This window comes from Anabas testudineus, chromosome 16 (genome assembly GCF_900324465.2).
Source record: "Anabas testudineus chromosome 16, fAnaTes1.2, whole genome shotgun sequence".
NCBI classification, from domain to species: Eukaryota; Metazoa; Chordata; class Actinopteri; order Anabantiformes; family Anabantidae; genus Anabas; species Anabas testudineus.
The window spans coordinates 17,021,017-17,048,189 of NC_046625.1; the positions used below are offsets into that span (position 1 = coordinate 17,021,017).

General features: G+C 36.8%; 1 protein-coding gene across 2 annotated transcripts in view; it reads right to left on the bottom strand.

Annotated features, from left to right (window-relative positions):
- LOC113170693 (CUB and sushi domain-containing protein 3-like) overlaps window positions 1-27,173 on the bottom strand; it is a 196,595-nt gene that overhangs the window by 128,699 nt on the left and 40,723 nt on the right. For both annotated transcript variants that reach the window (XM_026372889.1, XM_026372888.1), the window contains exons 5-17: window positions 23,906-24,152; window positions 14,527-14,639; window positions 13,333-13,410; window positions 11,689-11,776; window positions 10,929-11,053; window positions 10,336-10,457; window positions 8,265-8,368; window positions 7,877-7,989; window positions 7,391-7,573; window positions 6,373-6,699; window positions 5,788-5,982; window positions 5,235-5,373; window positions 4,107-4,294 (exon numbers count right to left, since the gene is read on the bottom strand). In XM_026372889.1, the coding sequence (XP_026228674.1) occupies window positions 4,107-4,294; window positions 5,235-5,373; window positions 5,788-5,982; window positions 6,373-6,699; window positions 7,391-7,573; window positions 7,877-7,989; window positions 8,265-8,368; window positions 10,336-10,457; window positions 10,929-11,053; window positions 11,689-11,776; window positions 13,333-13,410; window positions 14,527-14,639; window positions 23,906-24,152 (2,022 nt within the window). The remainder of the gene's footprint in view (window positions 1-4,106; window positions 4,295-5,234; window positions 5,374-5,787; window positions 5,983-6,372; window positions 6,700-7,390; window positions 7,574-7,876; window positions 7,990-8,264; window positions 8,369-10,335; window positions 10,458-10,928; window positions 11,054-11,688; window positions 11,777-13,332; window positions 13,411-14,526; window positions 14,640-23,905; window positions 24,153-27,173) is intronic.

Below are 27,173 nucleotides of genomic sequence, written 5' to 3' on the forward strand. Positions count from 1 at the left end.
AAACAGACATGATTACAACACAGTTTCATAAAAGGTGTTGCATCACTTCATGTTCCTTTTTAGTTGTGTCTTGTTCTAGTCCAGTTTATGGTACTGCAATAGAGGACTAACCCAGTCAAAAGACCTGAACATGTCAGCAAATAATAATAATAATAATATCCTGATCACTGTAGGTGTCTGTCTAAAATCAGTGACTGACCCCAGCACGAGGTGCATTTTAGGGTAGAATAACACAAGATGAAATTTATGAAAATATCATAAAAGATCAAGTTTAACACTGTAACATTGCATTTACATTGTTATATAGTCTCGTCCATTAGGAAACATATGGTGAAGAGTATCCTGAAATATATCTATACTATAAAATATGATACAGTTAATATACGCCAGATCTGGGTCATAAATCTACAGATTAAACAGTTTAGGTAGACTGATTATTCGTGTAATAACGGTGCTCCATCTTTTAATTACAGGGCCACTGCAGAAAAATAGCTTTGCTCTTCTTGAATAATATATAATAAAATGCATATTATAATAATAATAATATCTGACTTTTTTTTAAATGAGAAATGACATTAATGTTGCCTGAATGTTTAGGAACAGCATTCATTGATCACTGCTGGTACTATGGCCATAAAAGGCACAGGAATATGGTCAAATTACAATAACTTACAATGTAAATTACAAAAAAGAAATATATGCAAATATACACATATGTGCATAATCCATTGGTTAAAGGTGAATAAAAGAACAAATATGCATCTGCCTCATATGATTTGATAATATTATGAATTATTTAATGACTAGGTATAAGATACCCATTGTGTACATTAGGAATGATCCAGAGTGTTTATTCACGGCGTAAGTCCATACAGCCCAATTTTGTAAGTCCAATTTTACAAATGAACTAGGCTGGGTTTCCCCAAAGCATTTCAGCAATAAGATATGTCCTAAATTGCAGTGGAAGAAGCTAATATGATCTTACTGTTATTGCTTTTTGATAGCCTCATCAACAAAAGAGAAATGCACTTGAGAGTCAAACATAATAAGACAAAGGCACTTGTGGTCTGCTTTCAGTCAATAATACAGACATAATAACAAACTCTGTCTTATGAATCACATCTGAGTGACAGGGTTAATGGTGCTAGTGCAAACAATTGTGAAAATAGATCACGCCATGTCCAGAGCATTTTTCTATTTGATTTTTCAAAGACAACCACCCCATGCATAATGATGTAGAAAGAAAAAATGCTTAAAGTCCACTGAGATCAGATGATTTTATCAAAACAGTAGTTATTTTAGTTATTCTGAGTGTTAAATTACAGTATGTAGCTCTGGGAGCTAATGATTCTCTTTCTTTGCCCCGGTTCTTTTAAACAGTCTGTGTTTATGTCAGCCTTTCTCCACAATCTCGTATCTGTATATTCAGCGGTACTGTTGTGCCTCACAAGGAGCAGTAAAGTGCAATAATACTGTACAGTTGGATGTCCACACACTGGACATGGGGACTGAGATTCAGGACAGGTCCCTCATCTGGTATCACAGCTCCAGGCAAATATGGATCGAGTCTGTTCTTTACGGAAAAACCCACAATTGCCCTGAGCTTTCTGCTACACCACAAATTATATTCAAAAAGCTACAATTTATACCAAAGTTGTAATTTGTGGTTTAGCTTTTATTTCCCAACAGAAACATGTTTTAGTGTTTAATATATTTGAATGTACTTCAAAAACACTTTACAATAACTAATAGCAAGTAAAGTTAACTCATACATCTACTAATTATTTTATAAATATGTTTATGTTAACTAAGGTATTACTTTACACATTACTTAATGTTTATGACAATGAGATTAGTAGACACACCTCTCTTCGTGTAGAGGTTCACTTGTTCATTCATCACCACAGACATTTCTAAACCTTTAAAGCTGAAAACATAGGTAGATTTTCGCAAGATCCCCAAGAGTGCTGAATAAGCATTATTGTTTGTTTTTTGTTTTGTCTTTTGTATTGTTTTCTAACATTTACTTAAGGAATGCATGTGTTCTGCTTTAAAATAAGGGTTTCAAAAAGCTGTATAGGAACAATATGTAATATATTTACTGTAGATAATCCAAGACTAAAGAAACATGCTAAGGTCAGACAACAATGTTACAGCCTCTAAACTATCTTACAAACAGTTTGTTCCTGGACCCGAACATCTGCTTCTGTTTTGGCTTGTGTGATCCTGCCCACTGCACATTTGCCCAGCAACATTTAGACACCATGAGTTGCCAGACACAAAACAGCTTAGAGCCTTGATGGATTTGAAGAAGGATGGTGAGTGGGCAAATGTTTTTTTTTTTCTGAATGGGTAAGCTTTGAGCTTCAGTTAGCCAACTTTAAATTGTCTCTTTATAAATAACAAAAGTATTTTAACCATCTGGGGTCAATGTATGCACCTGCGCATCCGAATCTTGTGACGAAGTAGCAAGACAACAGCACATATCGACTAGATTTCAATTTGTGTTGAACTTATGATAAATGTTTCACACGTCTATGAAATTGACAGTGACAGAGACAGTTCTACAAACTGAATGAACTAGCATCCAAGAATAAAAAATAAATAAATAAATAAAAAAACAGAAGCTTATCAATAGACCCTAGACAGTTTCATGGAGTGGATAGAAATAAATATACAAATAGAAGAAACGTTTATATTGTGATAACAGATTTTTGTTGTAAATAGTTGTATATAGTTATATGATTTGTGTCTCTTTTACATTACATATTTATACTAAGTGGGAAACTCAGTTTAGCAATGCAAGACATTTAGTGTAACTTTGTCTGACTGTGTGTATAGATGTTATTTTAAAGGGTATTTATATAAATAGGTATAATTAGATTTTTCCTCAATCTGTACATATGCTCTTCATATCTGCAATTTTCATTTCCAGTCATAAAACAGATCTTTCAACATATTTGTGGTTTTCACCTTGGAAAATAGATAATTTTTCTATTTGCTCTCTAGCTTCAGTGTTTACAGAGAGACCAAAAATAAAATACAAATAAAAAACTAAAATCACACAGGTAAGGTTATACTATGAAAATGATAAAATATGAGACCAAACATTGGCCTGATAAACAGTTAACAGTAAAGCTGAAAACAAAAGTAGTCAAAACAGCCAATCATACCCTTGACCCCAGAGGGTTAAAAGTACTAGCATTCATACTCTGTGGTTTATGTGCAGCTGGCTTATCAGGATCAGTATTTGACACACTTAGCAGGTGAAGGGATCCTGACTAGTGCTGGCTAACATTGACATGCTAGCTTTAAACACTATCATTAAAGCCAGAGGAGCAGACAGAGCTGCACTCGTTCCTCCACCTCCTCTCTCTGCCACTGTTCCTCTAGCTCGACCTCTCCACCTCTGCCTCTTGTATCAACGCCACATGACCAGCCCTCTCTGACTTCACTTGTTGGCAGTGAGGGCACTTCACAACTTCACATTTGAATTCTGCAACAAGGCCAGTTCTCAGAAGTAATTGTTAAATTATTTATATGTGACCTGTTCAATTGATCAATATGTTAACAGGGGCGTGGAAAACAGTAACTCCAGCTCCAAAGTGTGTATTTTTGTAGCAGTCTTGATGTTTTCATGTTAATAGGCTGAGCTTTGGCTACAGTATTGTTAGCCAGCCATGCATTAAGCAAACACAGATAAGATCCAAATGAGCTGGTTTATAATTTGCAAACAACAAACACGGCAAATGTTGATATTGAATGAGCAACTTTAATATGAAGTGTAGGACTGATGGCTTGCCATTGTCAAAGTTTAATGTTTTGCTCATCTCATGTTCATTTATGTATGTTTATTGTCCCTTTACCTTTTAAAATAAAATGTTTAGAAATAAGGACAACACATGTACGAAAGACCAAACCAAGGGCAAAACAAGAGACAGAAAAAATAATTAAATGTAGATGAAAATAATAATAGAAATATTAGTGGGAAGTTTGAACAATTATATTGTAATGTAATGAAAACACACAGTCACAGTCAATCTGGGCCAGGTAGTTAGTTTGTCTATATTATGCAGTACATACAGGCAATAGTATCAGATTCTCACCTTCATAGAAGATCTTGAAGCCACTGTTTGACCGGCTGTTATCAGTGGTGAAAAGCAGGTACAGGAAGTTACTGCTACTAAACAGGAACTGAGGAACCTGGGTTCCATTAAATGAGCCAATCAGGGGCGAGAGAAGGTTGGGACCGTCATGCACTTCCAGGAAGTCATAACTGAGCTCAGTTTGAAACCTTAACAGCAAAAAGAGAAGAGGGTGGGAGTTGCAGAATAGACACTTCATTATATTCAAAACAATACTTCTAGTTTGACAGATGGGACTGTTCAAAGCTATTTAGCCTGTTATGTTTGCAAAGAAAACAGTCTCAAGTTTGAGGAGATAAATGAGAAAAAATGACTTGCACAGAAAAGTTCCAATTATTGCAACAGTATAAAATCAATGTGCTTCTTTGAAATCTGACACATACACACATCTGGTATAGATCTGCAGTTACCCTGAGGTGTCTTCACCAAACAAAGAAGTTCCAATGTCACTATTAATAATGTGGTAAAGTACCATCAAAACATTTCAGCAAGAAGATTTAGAGCTTAAAATATCTCTAGTACAACATATAAACCCAACAAAAAACAGTAAAGGAACAACAGGATATGTGCTCATTTCACCAAACACTAAATCACAAGGAAAAAATGTGTGCGTTTCTTTACAAACGAATGTGTCAGCACTATGAAAGATATAATTCTAATGTATAAACATTTTATCATTTTGCTTATTAATGTTAAAAAAATAAAGATCTTGAAGCAAGACTATATTTTTCACTTTTTACTGCACTTCTCTGTTGAAGTGAGCGGAATAAAGAATTACTCAAGGCTTTCAACATATTTGGAAACTAGGTCCAGGTCTACACTGCACCTCCTTTGAATTTCTAGTTCTACTTAGTAGGCTTCCAAGGCTGAGAGCAAGCCATCGCTGTTGGTGCACATGTTCAGAATTTATGTAAATTAATGTGTTGTGTGTATAAATGCAGATTTGAGGTCAACTATTGCATTGCTCACATGCAGGATAGCATATTGATCTGTAATAAAGGATTTCATGCTGTATGTGTTTTTATCTGTGCCTCTGTGCTGGTGTTTTCTTTTTCCTCAGCTGACTTGTTGCAGCACTGTCATACAGACCTGTCAAAGCTGATCTTGATGGAGTGTCCCAGCTCTGCCTCAATGACCCACTCACAACTCAGGGAGTCTTTATAGTAGCCTGGCCACCCCGGAGAGAGAATGACACCAGACGGACCTGAGTAGTGGCCCCCACAAGGAGCTAGAGGAGCACAGAAGTGGAAGAATGATACAGATATAAATTTAAGATATAAATAGACCGCAGTCCTTGAAATGGGGCATAAAGAACAAATACAGGAAAAGGACAGAAGAAATATATTGTTTTTTATATGGCATCATTCAGTAATCTTAATGAAAAAGAGGAAAACAAAAAAATAAATAAATAAAATAAAAATAAATGCAGGATGTGTTATTAAAGGTAACTCACAAATATCTAAAAATAATGCAAGATAAATGTAGGCCAGTTTGGGAAGCTTGAGCTCTGAGTTTCACATAACCCAATCACAATTTTATCACAATTCCCTTAGTTTTTTTCTATTCCTAACGTAATGTTTGACCAAATGTAGTTTTTGGTAATAAATAAATAAAAATAAAAACACAATTATCACTTTAGTACCTTCACATTTGGGAATTAGACCGCTCCACATCACTTTGCCTTCCTCCAAATGGCATGTGATGGTGTCAGCCCCCTGTGTCTTGATGAATCCCTCCTCACACACTACAGAGATGGTGCTTCCCAGTTGGAAACTGTCCCCAAAGCGCCTAGCATTCAACGGTATGCCAGGGTCAGGGCACTCATTACGCCCAAAAGCTTGTAATGAGAAGAAACACAACAAGATCTAGTGACAAACGCTCCTGTGTGAATGAGAAATAGGGTCTTTGAGGAGTAGGGAGATAAGGAAAATTGATGTAGCTGTCCATAGAAGAGAGAGAGAAAAAAAAAAAAAAACAACACAGAGGTTTGTTCTGTACACCTGAGGTTGACACTAGCCTCTGACACTAGCCTGTGTCTTCTGAACTACTTTCACCAGGAGACAAAACTGTGTTAGGCACTATATGCATTGTTCAGTCCGGACAGTTGCTAATAGTTTAGTCACAACACAAATCACCACACTAATCCTTAACCTGGGATTAGACTGGATGCATTTATGTCAAACTCTTTACTGTAATATGACTGGAACTAAACCGTATAGTTACTTACTGCTATAGGTGATATTGAACCCTCGGCCAGACATGGAATGATCAGCCTGAAACTCCAGCTGCAGCACATTGCTGTTGGATGTCAGGTGGGAAGGAACTTCAGCCCCTGAAAAGCGTCCCAGTATTGTGGCACCTGACTGGTCTCCATCTTTGATAGTGAGGAAATCATAGGGAGGCTCTAGGTCAAAATCATTGAAAGCCAAGTGGATTCTGGAGCCCGGCTCAGAGATTATCAGCCACACACAGTTGAGGTTGTTTCCATATCCTTCTGGGTAGTCAGGAGACAACACCGTCCCCATGGGAGCAGTGAAGTTGGAGAAACAAGGGACTGTGTGATACAGGGGAAAAAAATGTATTGATACTGATTTAAAAAAAAACATATCCCAGGTGAGGCAATTTTCTTTACAGCAGTTTTCACTGATCACATGACATTCAGAGGATTCTGTCATAACAGGACCCAGTACAAAGATCAATACAGAACAAAGCCTGTACTGTCTAACTATCTCAGCAGAAGTTGACAGATGCTCCCACTGGTATTGAGTAGTTGGAGAAACATGAAACTACTAGGGTGTTAGAGGAGAACATTTAGTATACAGAATATACGTATACAGCAATGTAGACAAACAGGAATAATGCAAATTGGCCCAACTGAAAGTTAACATACTAGTGGTTAAGTATAGTAAAATAAACAGAAGGGATTAAGGTTGTCTTGAGAAAGGACAACGTGCAATATCAAGCAGACTTCCTTTCCCTAGAGTAGTTGTATAGTACAATTGTTCATACCCTACTTTCTTCTCTTTCAAATCAACTCCAATAACAAGGCCACAATATGCTATCAATTTCCCATTTTACATTATGTATATTGCTGTTTACACACAACGCATGTTAAATAACCACTCCATGGTCATTTAACAACACTGTAATTAATCCTCCAATAGCTTGGTGTCATTGTGAACTTTCCAAGCGCATAAGTAATTGCTTCATTTTCTGTCAGGGAAAAAAAGCTGTACTGGACTCACATATGCAGATGGGAATATTAGCAGACCACTGATTGTTGTTCTGGCAGGTTATCATCCTCTCCCCGATGAGCTCGAATCCAAACTGGCATTCAAAGCGCAGAACATCTCCATTTAAAAATCCACTACCCTCTTGGTAGCCATACAGAGGTGTACCAGGGTCGCCACAGCTCTCTTTGTCAATTTCTGTTAGTTGAGGGTAAGAGCGGAGAAAGGGCGGGGTAGTAATGGGGGAGAGGGGAGAGGGGAAAGAGTAGAGTTTAAATCAAGCCAAGTACTTGTGACACAATTTTTCTGTAAAGTTCCAGCTGGAATATCTGGCAGCCTGGTTAACGATTTTCACAAGAATTGCAGAAGAGAGTGACAGACATGGAAAAACAGAGGGACACAAAGAAAGACAACAAAATTGTACTTGTTGCACTACTACTATACAGACACAGACGCAAATACAGACAGTGAAAAGTGGTACTTGCACTAAAGTTTGTCTACCTTTATAATTGATCTTGAAACCAATTGAGCCCACACTCTCATCAGACTGGAGGTGAAGCCACATCTGATGAGACATACTGACAATCAGGTCAGGGACAAAGCTCCCAGTTAGCCTGCAGATAGGGCAACACAAAAAAAAGTCACTGAGGTACCAAAAATACACTTTTCAAACATAGCGTCACACAATACTAATAAGTCTTACAAATTCATACTCAGTGGGATAAATATTATTAGAGCATCACAACAACATAGTATGTTCCAAATATGTTAATCTTAGCAGTCTTTCATCTAATGTGCATTACAATATATCACTTGTCAACATTTCAATATTTTACTGCAATTTATGGTATCATAATATATTCAAAGACACATTTTATGTAGTACTTACACTTGTATTATTGTTTTAGAGTCACCTACTTCCCCTCCATCTCCAATAGTTAGTGAATCATACCCAATCTCTAGATCAAACTCTTCAAAGTTGATCTGAATCACCTGTTGTGAAAAACAGCATAATTTACTCAGTTTAATCAGTTTTTTGCCACGTACACTATTAACATACAGCAGGTATAAACATTTTTGGGAATAAAATCTCACCATTGGCCTCTGGTTGCCACTCTGTTTCCACCTGATGTGTACCAAAGTGGTTCAAACTGAAGACTGAGACTTGAACTTATTAATGACGTTCATTAACGTAGGCTAAACCGTTATCAGAGGACAAGTAAATCTAAATAATTCTCAAGATTTATTACCAAATAACCATCTCTTTTATACTGTATGATATTTATATCAGAGCTGGCAATAATTTCCATAATGTGCTCTCACAAAAATTGCTTCTGTGCTAAACTACAGTATATTCTAGTACTTTTAGTACTTTTACTTCAAAATGACTTATAAACTCAGATCAAGATTGGCATTAAAGAAAATTGATGTACAACATAAAACTCAACTCACATCATTTTTGACTATTTACAAAATAAGGCTTTGACAAATAGTACAGACCATACATGGCCACAAACAAAGGACACCACCAACATCCTTCAAAGCAGTATAGAAACTGACAGAAGCATCTCTTCACATTACAGCACAGCACAAATCAAATATTAAGAACCAATCTTAGCCAGGCAAACCGAAGTCCAAAATTAATTGCCTGTCCACATTCACCCTTGAGATATCTATCTCTGGATTAATGATGAAAAGAAGGATTCTGTAAACGCAAGAGTGTCACATCTCTTGATGACAAACATATGATGGCTGCTTGTTCATGCTTAGCATCCCTTTTTCAGGCCATGGTGAGGACAATATCCATGTATAACAGCCTCATTACAATGCGCACAGAAGCATAATTACCATAATAACACTAATGGACCAAGTTTCAGTGCCAAGTCAGTGGCTTGTTTGCATAAGAGAGGGCACGGTGGCACAAAGCTATGGTACTTGCCAGTCCTAGTTAGTTCTGAATGAGTATTAGTTGGATGGTTATTGTTTATTAGCAGGACAGCACTTATCTGTCACCTCTGTGTATAGGACTCACTGGATAGAATACCAATAGAGAACAAATTTGATGTAGAGGAGCAGTAATGACCATTAGGAAAACAGCTTTGACCTCTTCACTTTGGGGAAAAGTTGGTCTCATTCAATCTTTTTTTCTCTCCATTTCTGTTACCCCTGATAAATGAAGCAAAAAGCTCAGTTGCCAACAGCTGTAGTCAAACTTGCTAGTGACATCCAACCACTGCAGCTATGTACATTAATGAGACACTAACAGTAAGGCTAAGTCAAAATACATGCATAATCGATGTAACCTTTTCCCACCTTGAAAAGCCTAAGATATATATCCAGGAGGGGAACGCTGCAGTGAAGGAGAGTTTTCTAATGTAAAAAGTTGACGTTTTACTCGTTGGGGCAACTTCAAAAAATTGGCCAATTGCACAATATTCATTATAATCTAATCTACAATATAATTATTATGGACCGTAACACATTTTGTGGGATATTACGCCATATTACCTACACTATTCTTTAATATCTTCAATAACTTTATCAGGAAAAATAAGAGCTTTGTTTATTTCAACATATACTATGAGCAGTTAAACTATCATTTAATTCCTGCAGGTAATAATAAACACTTTTTCTTTCATGTCAGATTTTTTTATTACCTTCTTTCATAATAAACTTGGTCCTCACCATATCCACAGTCTACATCCACATTATTTGGCATTTTTATGTCAGATGTATCTGCTTTTTTAATACCATGAAGCAGATGTGTATGGGTGCAATACAAATCTTAACTGGTCCAATGTCATGTTGACTACAGCTGTTTATTTTGTGGATTGCAATGCTGTTTAATTGCTCAATTGTGACTACTGTTTTAATTGAGCAATTAAAATTGAGCAGTAGGTTTCACGAGCTTTGGTCCAACATCTAATAAAAAAGCTAGAAAAAGTTCTCTGTTCAAGTACCTTGTTTGGATCGCTGGCTGTGATGATCCACACACACTGGGAGTTACTTTCATATTGGATAGGGAAGTTGGGGGACGTAAACGTCCCTGATGGTCCCTGTAGATTTGATCCACATGTTTTCACTGCAAAAGCATAATCAAAAAGACACAGATAATAAACATATCAAATAAAAAAAACAGATTCTAAACACCTTTAATCATTTAAAACAGTGCATATTAATATACAGTATATGTTAGTATAAATTATCACTACCTAACCCAAAGTCAGTCGAAAGAATTGATGAAAAGGGTGTTCAGTAGGCAAAGCAATAACTCCTGCATTGTAATATAACAGAAAGGTAAAATATTGTGTGCACAAGAGGAGTGAAGGTCTATTAGCTGCATTTCCATTAATCAAATTCAAAAAGGTGCTCCAGGTATTATGAAACATAGAAAAACAGGCAGAGCATTTTGGAATGGAAATGTAGAGGGCTGCAGCAGAGGTTTTCATACATAATTAACAGAAATGAACTTTTCTCTATCTGCATACAGCCTATATCCAGAGGCACCGTCTTAATCAAACTGTTTTATTAGCTCTTCAGATGCCTCACTTACCCTTGCAGACGGGTCTGTGGTCGCTCCAAGCAGCGAAGACTTCGGCTACACGCTGGCAGGTAATCGTTTTGGAACCCTGCAGCACATGGTCTTCATCACAGGTAAATTGAGCAGTTGCTCCGATGCTAAGAAGATAGCAAACACCATTAGTCATCTGAAAAAGCAATCAATTCCTCAAAAATGACTCTGATTATTTATTTTATGTTTATTTACAACAGGTTCCACTGTACTGTGCATTAATATAAAAAAAAATACAGTGGTGAAAATACCTTGATATTTTTACATGAAAGCTAACATAAAATATATTGTAGATTGGAGTTAACGGAGTGATCTTAGGAACAGAGGTTATGTATTTCTATAGGCAGTCAGTTGTGCAGGGACTTAAGCTGCATGAGTTTCCTTTGTTGTATTCTGTACGCCAGCTAGCAACACCACAAGCAAAAATGTGATCTGTCAGATGTCTGCTGAAAGTAAATTTAGATATTTTGTTTTCCTTCCCTAAATGTCATGATATTGTTTGTGTGCTGTGAATATTATGTTTGCTGGATTTCAATAAGCGAAACAGTAAAAAATTACCAGTTAGATTCTCCATTGCTGTGATAAATAGATCAAATATCTGATATTCAGTGACAGTAACTAAGTTACTGGTTGTCATACTGTCAACACTCAAGTTGAATGATGAGCACTCTTCCTACTCTTTACCTCTTACCTCTATATAAATCTGAGCTCCTTCACTTCAACTGTGGCAGAACCAACTCACCTGAAGTCGGAGCCAATCCTTTTGCCATTCTCTGGTTCCCCTGGGTCAGGACAGTAATTAGACACCTGTTTGATACCTCCTTCATTCACTAAGTGAGAAAGAGAAGGAGCAAGAATGCTGTGAGATAGACACTTGAATTGTCACAGCTCTGTACTTTCAGAAAGCATCCACTGCTGCGAAAAGCACTTGAATAGTAGATAACTCTGCCTGTTTGAATGTTCAGTAGTAATGTTCGGTAACAGAATTTGATTCCTGGAATCACGTATGTAGTGAGACAATTCAACCTCATCTTTTAGACACTTGGAACTGCAAGTTTCCCCAAGGGGATTAATAAAGTATCAATTATTATTATTATTATTATTATTCAATTATTTGGCACCTCTGTTTTGTGATATTAGTGTCAGCACCAAGGGTACATGCAACTGCCTTACCTCAACTAGAAAAAATTGAAGGAAACATATCTGGGTTCAACAGGGACTAAGAGGATTAAATAACCTTCAACTATCAGTTGCAGAAGTTACAAAAATCTTTCAGTGAAATTCTCCATAGATTATATTTAAAGTATACCAGGGAAAGCATTGTACATAGTATTACATATAGAATATAGTCTTTATTACGATTGGAAATGTAGAGAGGTAACTTGGAAGTAGCAAATTAGTTCAGTGGTGTGTTCTGATATTAACCCATCACATGACCTCCATACATTATTCTGTAAATCAAATGGATGCTTTAATGGAAATTAAAGTCATGAAATATGTAGTATCATAATTACCATTATGGTTTGGTGTAATATTTACTACAAGACATTGCCCCATGCACACACCAAGACTCTTCCATTCTATGCAAGATGTTTGTGTGTTTTCTTCATTTGACTTTGTACTGGAAGTTCATTATCTTTGAAGATAATTGTTGGGGGGTTATAATATATTTATGGGTTGAGTTAAATGCAATGAAATCACAAGGCATGTGAAGCATCTCTTGACATAAAGTAGTGTCTCATAGAAAAGCTTACAGCCTTTTGCATTATTCATATGATGCTATGTGATGCAGAATCTATCACAAATGAGGTAATAAAGATTACAACCTGTTATCACTTAAGTGTTTAGCGCACTGTGGAGTTAAAAGAAATTGTGCTCCTGGTTTATGTTAATGTCAGAACTCTGCAAGCAATTCGAATGCATTCACTTCGATCTGAAGTGTACACAAGTCACCAGACAAGTGAGTGGTCACTCAACCTTGACTACTTCTGTGTATATAGATTACACTGTGCCTGAACATAAGTCAGTCTGATGTACTGCTTAAATAGTATAGAATGAGGCAGAGAGGGTTTTGGACCAAATTTAGCATTTGCTGCAATCTACATAACAAGGTCTGATCTAGTGAATTTAATTCGTGTCAGGACATGAAGTCCAAAACAGCTGGGGAAATAGCTCATAGGAAATAAAAAGAGACTGCACTTCTGCAAAATCTAGTACTGTAGCTTAATTCCTTCACCAAATGATGCAGCAAAAAAAAAAAAAAAAAACAAAAAAAAAAAAAAAAAAAAAAAAAACAAGAAAAGACAAAGACCCAGAACGCAAGCCCTACATAAACAAAAAATCCCAACAATGAAAGCATTTGCATAAGAAAAATAAAAAGACTTACTCAAAGACAGTTTGTTAGTGTTGTCCTTTCCCGGTAATAATTTTACCCCTCTGGATTTAAGCTCTCCAGAGCTTTTCACTGGGCGAGAGCAATAGAAAGAGTTCATTAGATAAAAGAAGTTACAGTATTAGATGTGAGAAGATACAGTACAAGTGTCTCTTTCTCTAGATACTCCTATGAATAACATAAAATGGAATTGTTACTGGTGTGCATCTGTTTCCAAAAGAAACAATTTCAACAGCTCTAATGCATTCTTAAGAGTTGCCCTGGCAATCCTGTAAAAACTACTTCCATTTTGCAAGTTTGTTTGTTCATATAGTATGTCAGACATACTGTATAAAACAGTGGATGGAATCTGATTGGTCATACCAGATTTAGTGGTTATAGCCTTTAGGGGGAAAAATACCACAGACAAAGAACAGCCCAAGGACTGCACTTCTACATATCTGAAGACTGTCTAATTAAACATAGCAGAAGCCAGATTACACACAAAAGGCAGGTGATGCAAGTGGTTGTCATAATTTGAAGAATCCACAGAATAGCCAATAGCACTGAATGATGAATTAAGCTATTGGAATTTGAAACACTGGTGTACTGACTCTCCTCTGGACTGCACTGTAGTTAAACTAGTTAATTCAAGCTGTTTGTTCACACAATTAGGTTACACATTTATTTGGAGACAAAATAACAAATTATTATACTGTGCAATTACACCCTTTTCTTTGATTTAAAACTATATGCCTTATTATTTTTAAATTGGTTTATAGTTGAGTGCCTAAAAATGCACTACAATAAACTTTTTCATGCAACTGATTTATGTCCTTATTTGCAGCGAGTTGTCACACATGCACGTTACTCAGTTTTTATAGAGTTGTTGCAGATTTCATACCTGGCTTGGGGGCAAGCTTTAAGCCTGTGTGGTATAGTATATGAAGGATATTCGCAGAATTTAAAGTCTCGCCAAAGTGCAATGGCAGAGTAATGGATTACTGAGCTATTTATCTCTCAAATATTTGATTAACAAGACTCTTTGAAGTCAGCCTCAGTATCCTCTACTGTATTAATCAAACTGTTTAAAATTCAGTTAAAGATCAAAAACGTGTTTTGTAATTACAGTGTGTTTTTCCTATGATGATCCCTTTTCATACAAGAGGTGGTTGCTGTATTACAATGTGGAAAATGAAGTAATCTTACCTTGATATTGAGCCCTGAAGCCTTTGTGACGGTGGTTGCTCTCTGTCACAAAATGTAGCCGTAGCCAGTTTTTGTTGCTGATGATGGGTGCTGGAATATTCATTCCAGTTAGCCTGAATTTGGAGTCACAAAAGAAAACACATGTCATCTGTTTTAACGTCAACTACATAGCCATTTGATACCTGTTTTTCTTGTGATGCCCTAATGAACTAAGAACAGAAACAAATCAGACAAGTGTAAAATGAAGAAACAAGGAATTAAACTTAAGGAATTAAAACTTCAGAGAAAAACATTAGGAGTCTACAAGAATTAGAGAGAAGCACACATACTGCACACAACACAACCCATATCATTCATGTCTTTAAAATTAAAAAGATCTAAAACCTAAGCTACAAACTTGTTTTGACTTTTGCTGTGTGTGTGTGTGTGTGTGTGGAAGTTAAACAGAAAGAAAAACTTACAGAGGAAAAGAAAGTATGATTCAACCTAAAAAAGGACTAGCATGAGACTCAAAGAAAATCCAACCTCCATTCAGCCTTTCTCGTTGCTCCTCTGCTCCGCCCCACTATGCTTTACTCAATACTTCAAGTAGGTGTCTTTATTAAATTACTAAAAAAATAAATAAAAATGAAATTCTCTTATTAGTTATAAAGGGACAAGCATCACCTAAATGTTTCAGGAGAAGCTGCTAGACTGGTGCTGTTCAATGAGTCCGGGTCAAAGGAGGCACATGTTCACATTAAGATAACCTTTGGAGCATATTTCTAGTAAAACAAAATATATATAAAAAAAAAAAAGTTACATATTGATTTTTTACTGTCCGTGCAACAATGTCAACATTTGTAAAGTTGTCTTTCTGTGTTCTGCATAAGTATTTCACATCGGTTTTCTTCAGTGTGTGGCCACTGCATAAGGGGCTTTTCATAATTGTAGAGATTTAAAGGAGCCTGGGGGCTTTTTATTTGTCTGGCTAACCAGCTCTGGCTTATTTCTATTGCTCTGCAATCCCTGCACCGCACCCTGTCATACCATAGTCAGTTGCACACAATGCCATTCTAGCCAATAAAAAGAGGCTTGGGACAGTCTGAAAAAGGCATGGTGCATTTGAGCCCTGTGTTAACAAATCGGCTCAGTGGATACAAATCCAAATCTGTTAACTTTGGGATTTTGCGGGGTGGGGTTGCCCATACATGAGCATGTTTGTGTGTAGCAAGGTGCAGTTGTGTTTAAGGTTGGTTTTGCAATGTATTTTCTTTGGCATTTACTGCAGAGTCATCTAAGGGCCAGTAGAGACAAAAGCTGAATCAAAGAATTGAAAGCAGCAGTGAGACAAAGAGAAAGAGACAGGAGGAGAGTGTCCTTTTTCGTTTTTGGAGAGAAGCAAAGGAGACAGGTGTGACCTGTTCCATTCCAAAAGAAATACATTAGCTACTGTAGTCTACTTGACATTTGATTCTCCTCATTTCTAACACTGCTGGTCCTTGCTGTGTACATTTCAACTTTATTAAAACAAAAGTAAAAAACCTTGGTCAGAAAGATTACAGGCTGTTCCATGTTATATTTGTAATTGATTAGTAAGCTGCATGAGATTTTTGAATGCTGATATTTTTAAATCCAAATTATCCATCACAAGGGGAGATGATGGAAACTCTTAGAGGGGAGTCAAAAAGTAATTGATTTTCAGACAAAATTTAACCTTTTCTCTCATTGTGTCATTGATCAAATGCCAATAACACAAATATATGAGCAGAAAGAAAAAGAGCAGTTCAGGAATCTGAACTATTTAGGAGAACATGTCTAGAAGTTCAAGCTACAAACAATTTCTGTCAAATAGAAGTCTAAAATAGTGGATACTGGCAGTAAAGCTACACTCGTCAGGAAGCTTCTGAGATGCTCCAGGTAGCGCTGGAATGATGTTACAAATTTAAGGCTAGAAGAGGTGAATATAAACATGATGTGATATCAAGAGTAAATCGAGTTTTAATGACAGCTTACATAGGATTTACAGCAATGGACAGATTCGTGAAATTACACAGTGAAGCATGCTGCTTCCTTGTGGTAAGAAACTGAAAAAAACTTAAATGTTTTATTATACATGTATTACTATATGATCTGTTGAAAGCCTAGTTTGCACAGCAGATGCACTCCCTCACCTCTCTCTCCTGCTGCTGAGCTCTCAGTAAGAGCAGAAGCCCAAATTAACTCAAATGTACTCATAGGCTGGAAGCCAGCAGAAATGACTTACTGCATCTAATGTGACCAGAAAAATGATAACTAGCATGTTGTGCTTTTCTCATCATTTCTTTGGTGAAAATATTCAATGTTAACTGTAACAGAGCACTGAGGTGATAAGGCATCATGTCAGGGAGAAAGTTCAATGACTAATAACAGAAAACAACCTCTATTCTACAATACTGTTAACTCAAACTGTTTCACAAGTTGTCCTTTTATTTGTGTGTAAGCAGCCAAATAGCTGTGCAAAATAATTCAGGGCTACTTCATAAAATACAAATCCATTGTTGTCAGTGGTACCTGTGAATGTAAATGTCATAGGGGGAAACATTAATTATAGAAAGTGGGATCCCAGTCTCCTTAAACAGATAACAAGAGAGAGCCGTCTACCATTTGTTTCTTATTACATTCCTAGCGCATATTGAGTGACAAAAGATGAGACTGTCCAATAGGGAAAATGGACTTCTCATGTAACACACATACTTTCTTGATTCCCTTTGGGAAATTGTTTTTGGACCGCTGCAGAAGATGACAGTTCTACTCTGGGGTTTTGTGCCTAGTCCAAGGACACCTGGAGTCAAACCACTGACATTAGGGTTGTAGATGGCTGTTCTACCAACTGAGCTACTCTACATGCAGACCTACTCAGGTTTTAATTTTTTTTTCAGGCAATGTCTTAGTTTATGTGCAATGTTTTTATGTGTATATGTTTTAGCATGGACCATATTCATTTATTAGGGACATCTTAAGGACTAAGTTAATAAGTTTGCGAGGCTTGCAAGAGGTGCATGGAAGCCATATTTTCCCTCATTCAGTTGCATGTACCCTTGGTGCTGACATTCAGTAATGGCAGAACAAACAATTTCAACAAAATAAGTCATTCATTTTAGAGTGAAAACATCTCTACAAATTAATCAGCATCCATTACATCTTTCATACAGTATAAAACAGAAAAAAGTAAGTATGAATCCCCTTTACTTAAAATTGACTCACCTAAATTATCACTGGTGCAGTCAACTAGTTTAAGAAGTCAAACAGTTATTTAAATGGAGCTCATCTAAGTTAATTTGTTTGAAAGGATAAACTATTAGATTGGTGAATCAGTATTCTAGACAACAACTGTCCCATGATGACTAAAGAACACTAACCAAAGCTGTGAAAAGGTTACTGGCTTGCACAGCTGAGATGGGAGAGAGTGTGCTTATAGCAACTGTTGCCCTTGCTTTTTACCAGTTGAATTTTTATTGAAAAGTATCATTGAAAAAAAAGAAAAATGCTTGTATAAAGTTTCAGCTAGAGTTTGCCACAAGGCATGCAGGGAAACTCTGAAGTCTCTGGGCTTATGATTCAGTGCAACTGATATTGAGCTTTTTGGCCATCAGACTACAAACTATGTTTTAACACCACACATCATCACAAACACACCACTCACACAATGAAGCAAGGTGCAGCAGCATCATGTTGTCGAGATGCTTCTTGGTAGCAGGCCCTAGAAGCCTTGTGCAGGTTAAGAGGGTAACTCAAATGCATGAAAACATAAGGAAATCATGTAGGAAAGTCTGTAAGGGAACAGCAACTTGGGAGATTTGTTTACTAAAAAGAATTACCCCAAGCACCCAGCTACTTGCTGAGCCCAGACCTAAATCCAACTGAGAATGTGTGGCTAGACTTAAAGGGCTGTTCACTCACAATCCCAATGCAGCCAGACAGAGCTTGAACAGTTTTGAAAAAGAAAAAGGTCTAGAATCTGCAACGCTGAATGAGGCCTATCCAAACAAGTAGTGCCAAAAGTGCATCTACTAAATAAAGTGGTAAATCCAGAATACTTTCTGTTTTATAATCATAGCTGTTAATAGTTGGAAATTTCAAGGGGTTGAATACTTTTTATAGGCAGTATAATGTGGGCAAAAAACACCTATGAGGTTAAAACGTAAAATCTTTGGCATTTCTACTTGATTTCACTGAGATGTACAGTTGGTTATACATTACAATAATAACCAATAAATTCAAATTTGTCAAAAATGATAATGTCAGGCATTTTCCCCCCACACATATTATATAAAATCTGATGAGAAGGAGTAACTAGAAGAATTTATGTGATAAGAAAGAAGTTGCTCTTCTGCCACTCCTCAGGTTGGTCCCTATTCAGAGACTATTCAGGAGATGTACTTCTACAGCATGGCACCCACCTGCCAGCAGACACATGCCCACTAACATCTTACATTAATTGCACTAGTGGAACACCTGGGTCAATTACCAGTTCACATTCCTTCAATTAAACACTGCATAATGCCCGCTCTGATAACAACAGAGCAGATTGTGGAGAAATTTTGATGACTTATATTTTGCCTGAGAAGATCAATAATAAATCCCAGAGAGAAGAAACTGAATCTAATACACATGGTAATTTAACCAGAGTTGGTAATTTAGTTGCAGGGCACCTCTTGCTCTCAACCTTTTAATATTGTAATCTGCCTCTGACAACCATTTAGACACTCTGCTGGAATATGATATTCAGTGAACCAAGCAAAATATTGCCTTTGCTCTGTAAAGCAGCTTGCTTAGTATGCTTACAACATACAGAATCAATATTACAATAGATAAGATATTTGATGATAGAAATGATAAAAATAACAGTGATAATGAAAGTATGAACATCAAAACGCAAAGAAAACAACTGTTTGATCAAATTTCACAGGATATAAGCAAAAATGAATCCAATATCACAAACCCTTTCAGGATTTATTCTGTGTGTCCATATTTGAAATAATGAGTGACACGTAATCTACAGCTTGTTGGTTTTGCCCTTTTTGAACAGGGCTGCACAATCATATTAAAGGTCAGAAAGAGAATAACAGTAATGTTTTCCTTGGTATAGCCAGACTCCAACACAGACTTTTGTCAAAGGAGATTTTTTTTTTTCTATTTTCACAATGATTGATGTGTAGCCCCACATCAACCTTACTCAGCTTGGCAACGATGTAATCAATAAACTCATTTGCAGAGATCTGATAGAAATCTTCAATTGATAAAAAGAGAAAAGCTGCTAAGATATGTCAGCAAACCATATTTCCTACAATGGATTTTGAGGACTGACCAACTATCAGGTATTGGCTTTTATTATTAGGAATTATCATTTACTTTAAGTAGAGTTGCAAGTCAAGTCTAAAAACAATTAAAAAAGAATAAACAATTTAAAAAGTATGTTAACTCTGAGCTGGAATTACTACATCAAGTAGGTAAAGAGAACAAGGTGGTATAAAACTAGATACTTAATTAACAAATTTTTCATCGTTAGTAAAAGGTTTGTGTAGCACTAAAACAGAAGATGCAAAGTTTTCCAGAAATCCACTCTCTGGAAGTCCAAAACTGAACTTTTTGGTCACTATCTAAACCATGACATTTGACAAATGCACATCACATCAAACAGCAACACCAAAGGATTTTTCTCCAATAGAGCTTGGTAGTAGAAAGCTAAATGTGTGTGGCTGCCTTTCTTGGCATTAATCTAACTAATCATGGGACCAATTACGTATATGAAGACATTGTTGAAAATTACAACATGCCATCAATCACACTGTTTAAGCTGGACTGAAAATGGATCCGGAAGGATTCCAGCAAAACAACCAATGGCAGGAGAAAAAGAAGATTAGACTTCAAGATTGGCCAAGTCACAGTCTCGTCCTCAATTTTATTTAAACACTGTGGCTGCACCTGAAGTGGGGAATTCATGCCAGGTACCTCTCCAACCTCACTCAACTGGCTGAGTTGTATGAGGAGTGAAGTGAACAGCAACTACCCAAAGTAAAGGTGAGAGACTTATAAGTTCCTATAAAAATGTTTAGGTAAAGTAATTGTAATGTCTGTGTGTGCCCATTATTTGTAATGTCTGGATGGCAAATGTGAGTTTGTTTTTTGTTGATAGGGCATTCATCTACAAACCCCATGGTTGGTGGTTTAATTAAGATGCACCTCTACCCCCAAATTCCTGGCCACATGTCAAATTGTCCCTATACAACACATTAAACCCCAAACCCTTGGTGCTTTGTAAAGACTGCTGGTCCACAAGAATATGCCAAAAGGGATTAATAAAGTGTCAATTACATCTTACTTTTCTTTTTTTTACAAAAATAACGACAAATACAAAAACTTTTAAGCTGCTCTGTTTATTAATGAGGGTAAGAATTAATTTCTCTGAACAGTACCATCTTGTGAATGATTTTGCAGTTCTTATTCTCCAACAATGAAGTTAATTATGCTGCCATGGAACTGGAATTTTTCTTAATTTGCTATTCTTTCCTCCACTGATATTTTTATTCATGTTCATTACTTGATAACAATCTAATACCACAGGTTAGAAAAAGACAATAAGTTAAGTTGGGTCATGCTTTATGTCTATTTGCCAGAAAAAGCTAAGAGGAGATGGTAAATCTGACTGACTTTGGAGTTCCAGGCTGTCAATCATTGTTAAGCAGCTCTAAACCTCAAGGGTAAATTGGCGGGTTTGCTTGTCTCTGCCCGCAGCTGGTGCTGCATGTTTAAAGACAGCGGTCCAATAGCCTTGTATACAGTGAGACAAACAAAAGAGCAACACATTTTGTGAACATGAGAAAAATGCTCATTGTGAATCCATGTTTTGTTTGCTTGCTTGTCTTGGATGAGTTGAACACAGCTCTCTAAAATTCTGACCTCACTGCACTGAAGCTCACTGGGTCCCACTTGGATAGCATGTGCGTGACTTGAACTGAGAACTTTACCTGACAGCCTGTGACATTTGGGGATGTACAATGACATTATCTTGGAGCCCTGATGTCCTGCATGACAACTGCTAATTATACACTGTAAGTAAACATAAATACAACTCATACAAGTAAATTAAATGTTTGTTAAATTGCTTTACCTGATACATAAACCTATGGCACGTGTCAACCTCTCATTGGACACTAAAATGCTAAAGAGCTTACAATTTTAGTTACCCTTCAAGCACACAAGGGTGTAGTCCTACAACAGACAGGGTGGTTTTGGCTTCATGCGCCATAAGTAAAACATTACAAATAACAAATATTTATAGGAAACAAGTCATTACTATGAAATGATTTATCCTAAGTTAAATGTATAAATGCTTTTACTTTGAAGGTACAAGGAAATAATCTAAACAGCATCCCTTGCCTTACGTCCCTGTAGTATCCGAATATGCAATAATGGTTATTTGCTTTGTTCTGTTTAAAATGGCAGCACGTTGGCCAGTAAAGTGTTTGAACTAAATTCACTTTGATCATATTTGAAATTTCCACTGTCTCTGTAAAACTGTTTCAACCTAATAAATAGAACCTAAGTGTATGTAAATATTTAACCACATTTTTTTTAATCCCGGAAAGCAGAATACTTTGGGACATTAGGGAATAAGAACCAAAAGGCATGTGTGTCATTGAAAGAGTTAATTTTGGAGCTTTTACACCTAAGAGAAGATGGTTACTTTATGGTCCGTCGAAACACATCAGTGTCATCCTATATCAGCTCCCTGTCACACTTTCTTTAGCTACGTCAACATACAGTACTTAGCAGTCATCACCACGCTCTGCTTTTGGCTCTCTGTCTCTCACTGACACAGTGTCTGCCTCTCTCTCTTCCTCTGACTCCGGATGACAACTCTCAGGGACAACAAAGCTCATAGCTCAGTGATTGATTAGAACTTCTTTCAGCCAATTATAATTAATGCCCGGCAAGATCAAATAAACCTGGCAGATACTCCCGTTCACACAGGACGCAGAGGAGATGGATAACCTTAGCCTCAAGGTTCAGGGTCAGACTCATTTCATATTTCCTTGTTTCAGCTGGGAGTGACTTCTACATCAAACATCACTGAAAGCCATAAAACAAAAATTGTCAGAAGGCTGCTTTTTTAAGAAAACTCTATGGCAGAGTGTAATTCATGTGCACTTTAATTTTTAATTTGAATTATGCAACAGGGAATCATGTGCCTTCTCTGTGAATTGAATTAATTCAATCAGAACCACATGGCATATTTAAAACGTTTTCTGCACACAACTGTCCATGAAAATTCATTAAAAGCAACATTTGCATGACAGTCAGCTTCTTTCTCTTTACTGCAGCTTCTAATACCTGCAGCTGATTTTAAAGTCTTGCTCTTACAAAGCATAACATGGTCATTCTCATCCATACATACCTACCCTGTATTCTTTTATATGCTTTAATATCCCAGCAGGCAAGCATCTTTGTTATCCAAAAACAGAATCCTAAGGCAATTCAGCCTTGCCTTACCAAACTCCCACTACACTTGGGAGCTTGGTAAACTCTTCTGAACTGCAAATCTATGGCTAGAACTCATTTATTCACCCTACAAATCTCCATAAAAAAAAGACTAAACATAGTCCAGCCTCTTACAGTAATTTTACATTAGCTAATTTACTGAACCAATGGTAATCTTACATTACATATATGCTGATCATATGATAATCTCTTGGTGCTTTACAATATGTATAACATAGAACATCACATTTCCTCCTTTCCAAAAAAAGCTGTATTGTAAAATAAATATTAATTATTATAAGTTATTATACTACAGGTCATTTTTTTGGACAATCGCAGCTTTCCAACTTATACCTCTTTGTTGCACCCAGTGTGACAGGTGTTCTCCTTTTGCAATATTCCTATTTTCTTACATGCCAAGCTTAGAGACTTTGGTCTGTGTTCGAAACTACAGTTGTGGGCTATGGGTGTGATACTAGACTGCACAAATAAACTGATTTTATTACTTTGCTGTAATGTTCATTTGTACATTTGTAACGGTTAAATCAACAGATTCAAACCAAATCTAGGCTAGGAAGTTCTTTCACGTCCTAGCCTACATTTGGTTTGATCCTGTTGATTTAACCATTTCACTAAAGAACTACACTTCCTTTTCCACCAGACACATGGGTAAAAACTCCAATCCTGCACAGTCACTAACACAATCACTTTTACACAAATCACAACAACCATGTATTAAAACCTTGTCAACACAGTGAACCACTCACACCCAAGCACGCACATTAACTTCCAGTTACAGTCACTCAATCTCTTAATGTAACAACTGAAATCTTATGAAATCCAACGCACCCTCACTCTTTTTCACAGCTTGACTCACCAGATGGTTGGCGGTTCAGATCCTTCTACCTCCAGATAATCTGTCTTCTCCTCCATCTGAAATTCAGTGAACACCAGGGAGATGGTGTCGCCCGGATCTGCCAGGATGGTCCACTTACACTCCCCACTGCTGCCCAGGCCTCCAGTACCTCCACCTCCTCCGGCACCAGGGGAGTCACCGCTGGGGAAATCAAAGCTGGAAATGAGCCCACTGGAGCCCCTCAGGGTGCCACCACACGTGTCCTCCGCTGTCAGTCACCAAAAAGAAAAAAAAGAAAAACAGGATGGGGAGTGTGAGGGGAGAACAGACACATGGTCTCTGGGTTATTTCAGAGCCGTTCTTCAAAGTTCAGCATGGGGAAAATGTGGCTGCAGGCATAAAACATCTGTAGCTGTCCCATCAGATAAATGCAAATCACAGAGAGACCAACGTGGACCTTCACAGGCTATTTAAACATATTTTTTTTCTTTGCACATCTACAGGTGGTCCAGCATCTACAGTTAATTCCAGTGAAAAAATATGACATAAGATGTAAAAAAAGGTTACTTGTCCTTCACACTGGCAAAAGAGAAACAAAAGTACCAAACCAAACTATTTACCCATTAAATCTGTATTAATTCAATGATATTTTTACAAATACATAAATCTTTATGTAGTTTAATGTAAAACATGTAGTTTATATGTGTAGGAAAAATCACAACACTCTTTTGTCCTTTTTGCTTTTTTCTTATTTCATCAGTCTGTCCAAGACTCAGTAATTCATCATTGTGTCCTCAGAGACCCCTCATGTTTCAGGAAACAAACAAATGGTGATAAACAGGGCTTATAATGCTGTGAAATTGTATATTTTCTTTCCAGTGTGGGGAGCATAGCACGCCAGTTGAATGTTAATGCACTCTACCATAACAGTGGCTTACTCTCTTTCACTCCACGTCCCTTTTCCCTTCTCTCCACCACCTCTCATTATCTCTCCATCTCTCTCACCATTCCTCTCCTCCAAGCCTTCTCAGATCTTTCTACTATTACTCATCACCCTTCCTGTATCCCTGTATCCATTTTTTGTCCCTAAAGAATTCTAATGATGGCAGGGCTTTCACAGTTTTCACATCATTTAAGACTAATATGTGACACTCAGCTGTGCCAGCTGAAGCCTTTGATGGCTCAGTGCTCCACTCAGGGCTGTCAGAGCTGCCAGCCTTGGAACATTCCTGTATGCTGCATTACATGATTGGTCAAGGAACAAGGAAGCGGACGTATGAAATTCAAAAGATAAAAAAAAAAAGAAGACGAGAGAGCAGGGGCAGCTAGTTAGCTTGATCCATGTCTTCTGACACATTAGCACAAGTACATCAATTGATCAAAGTCTTTACATGAAGGGGAGAGATGGCAAATTGATACTGTGTGTGGTACCAGCGATGTCCACATATATGATTCATATCAAGGGCAGACTCATTTGCAGACTACACCAAGGGCAGGTTTTTATTTGTTAAATGCCTGTAGCCTTGTAACAACAAAAGTAAGTGGAAACATTAATTCTGTCTCATTTAAAATCATTATCTACACCATAAAAACGTACACTTAGTGACAAATTACATATCCCCAATAAGCATTTAGGATGACATCCCAAACAGTGCCCAGTACATCTAAGCAATTGGCTAGACAGTGAACTTAAAGCTGACATTGAAGTGCTACAGAGTCTGAACAGAAGACAGAAAAAGTGGCCAAGGACCAAGTAGAGAATAAATCAAAAATGAAAGCATTAAGACAATATAGTAAAGAATGTGAGACAGACCCAGTTTCTCTATAAGACAGAATAGAATTAGAAAAAAGACAAAAATGGGATAGAAAAGGAAAAATAAATTCAGGTCAGGGGAAAACTCTATAGCTAATCCTCAACACAAACCTCTTCTAGGACCAAACCAACTTCATGTGATTACTCAAACTCACCATTATCACCTGCCTAGGAGCCTTAAGTACAGGTTACATGTAGATGTCTGAGTCATTTTCCTAAAACCTTCCAGCACTGACAAACCATATAACACTACTGGCTTAATGTTGGCCCTCATGATATCATAATTTAAAATTTGATACCAGGGTAAAAAATGAATCACATTTAGTGATGTTTTTTGCTTAAAGGAGAATTTCAACTTGCTGATTACATACTGTATAGTGATATGAGGTTAGTGATGCCAGTTGTGTTCAAATGTATTTAAGTATTGTAAATAGATGAAGCTTGCTAAAGCTTATAACATTACTTAAATTATTAATTTAATGAATAAATTAACATGATTTTTTTCCCCCAATAAATATAGTGGCAGTTAGGTGAAAACAGAGAAAAGAAATGAAAAAAATAACTGGGCGCTTGAACTAGTGTAGCTCTTCTAAAGAAACCTATGTAACAACAGAACAGAAAAATTACATATTTCTAAATGTTCAGAGTTTAGGTTCTATTTCCGGCTACACCTTAAATCCTTCACTGTTTATCATCAGTTCACAATACAGTATGCCTGCCAGGGAGAAATACAACTTTCACTACAATATGATCATTAGTAACCATACATGTCATTCATCCATCAATTATCCTAACCACTTCTCCCCATTAAGCAAGAGGCGAGCTACACCCTAGACAGGTCAACAGTCTATCTCAGTGCATCACAGGTGTCAACAAAACAAGAATCAATTAAGGAATAAAAAGAAGTGGACACTTTCAATCTGTCTGGTGACCCTAGTGATAAACTCCAAGGCTAAAAATCATTGAAAGCCACACAAAAAACATGACAGTTTGACAATTTTAACAATACACTTAAATCTCTTACCCATTCAAATTCCAGTTAAGTGTTAAAAATAAACTAAAACAACAAAAAACTGCACTGATCACTAATTCAGTGGCACACTGAAACAAAAGTAACAGTAAACCCTAGCAAATATACTTGTGTGTATGTGTATTTACTGGCCTCATACCACTGACATCAACATGTGTATTCCATCATGAGGATGAGACTGAACTTTATCAATCTCTGTGGGAACACTGGCTAATTTCACTCAAGACAAATTACACACTTTGACATTTTTTAAAGTCACAACTGTGCAACAGAGTTTTCAACAGCTGGTAATGAACAGTAGAAAATTCATAACAACCAAACAAGCATATTATACAAATTCAATTTGCAACAGCAAAGAGAAAAATATATAATAAAAAGGAAATGAAAAATATGGTGTACATCCTAAGGTCATATCTAAATACTTAGTCAAACTTGCTTGTATAGCT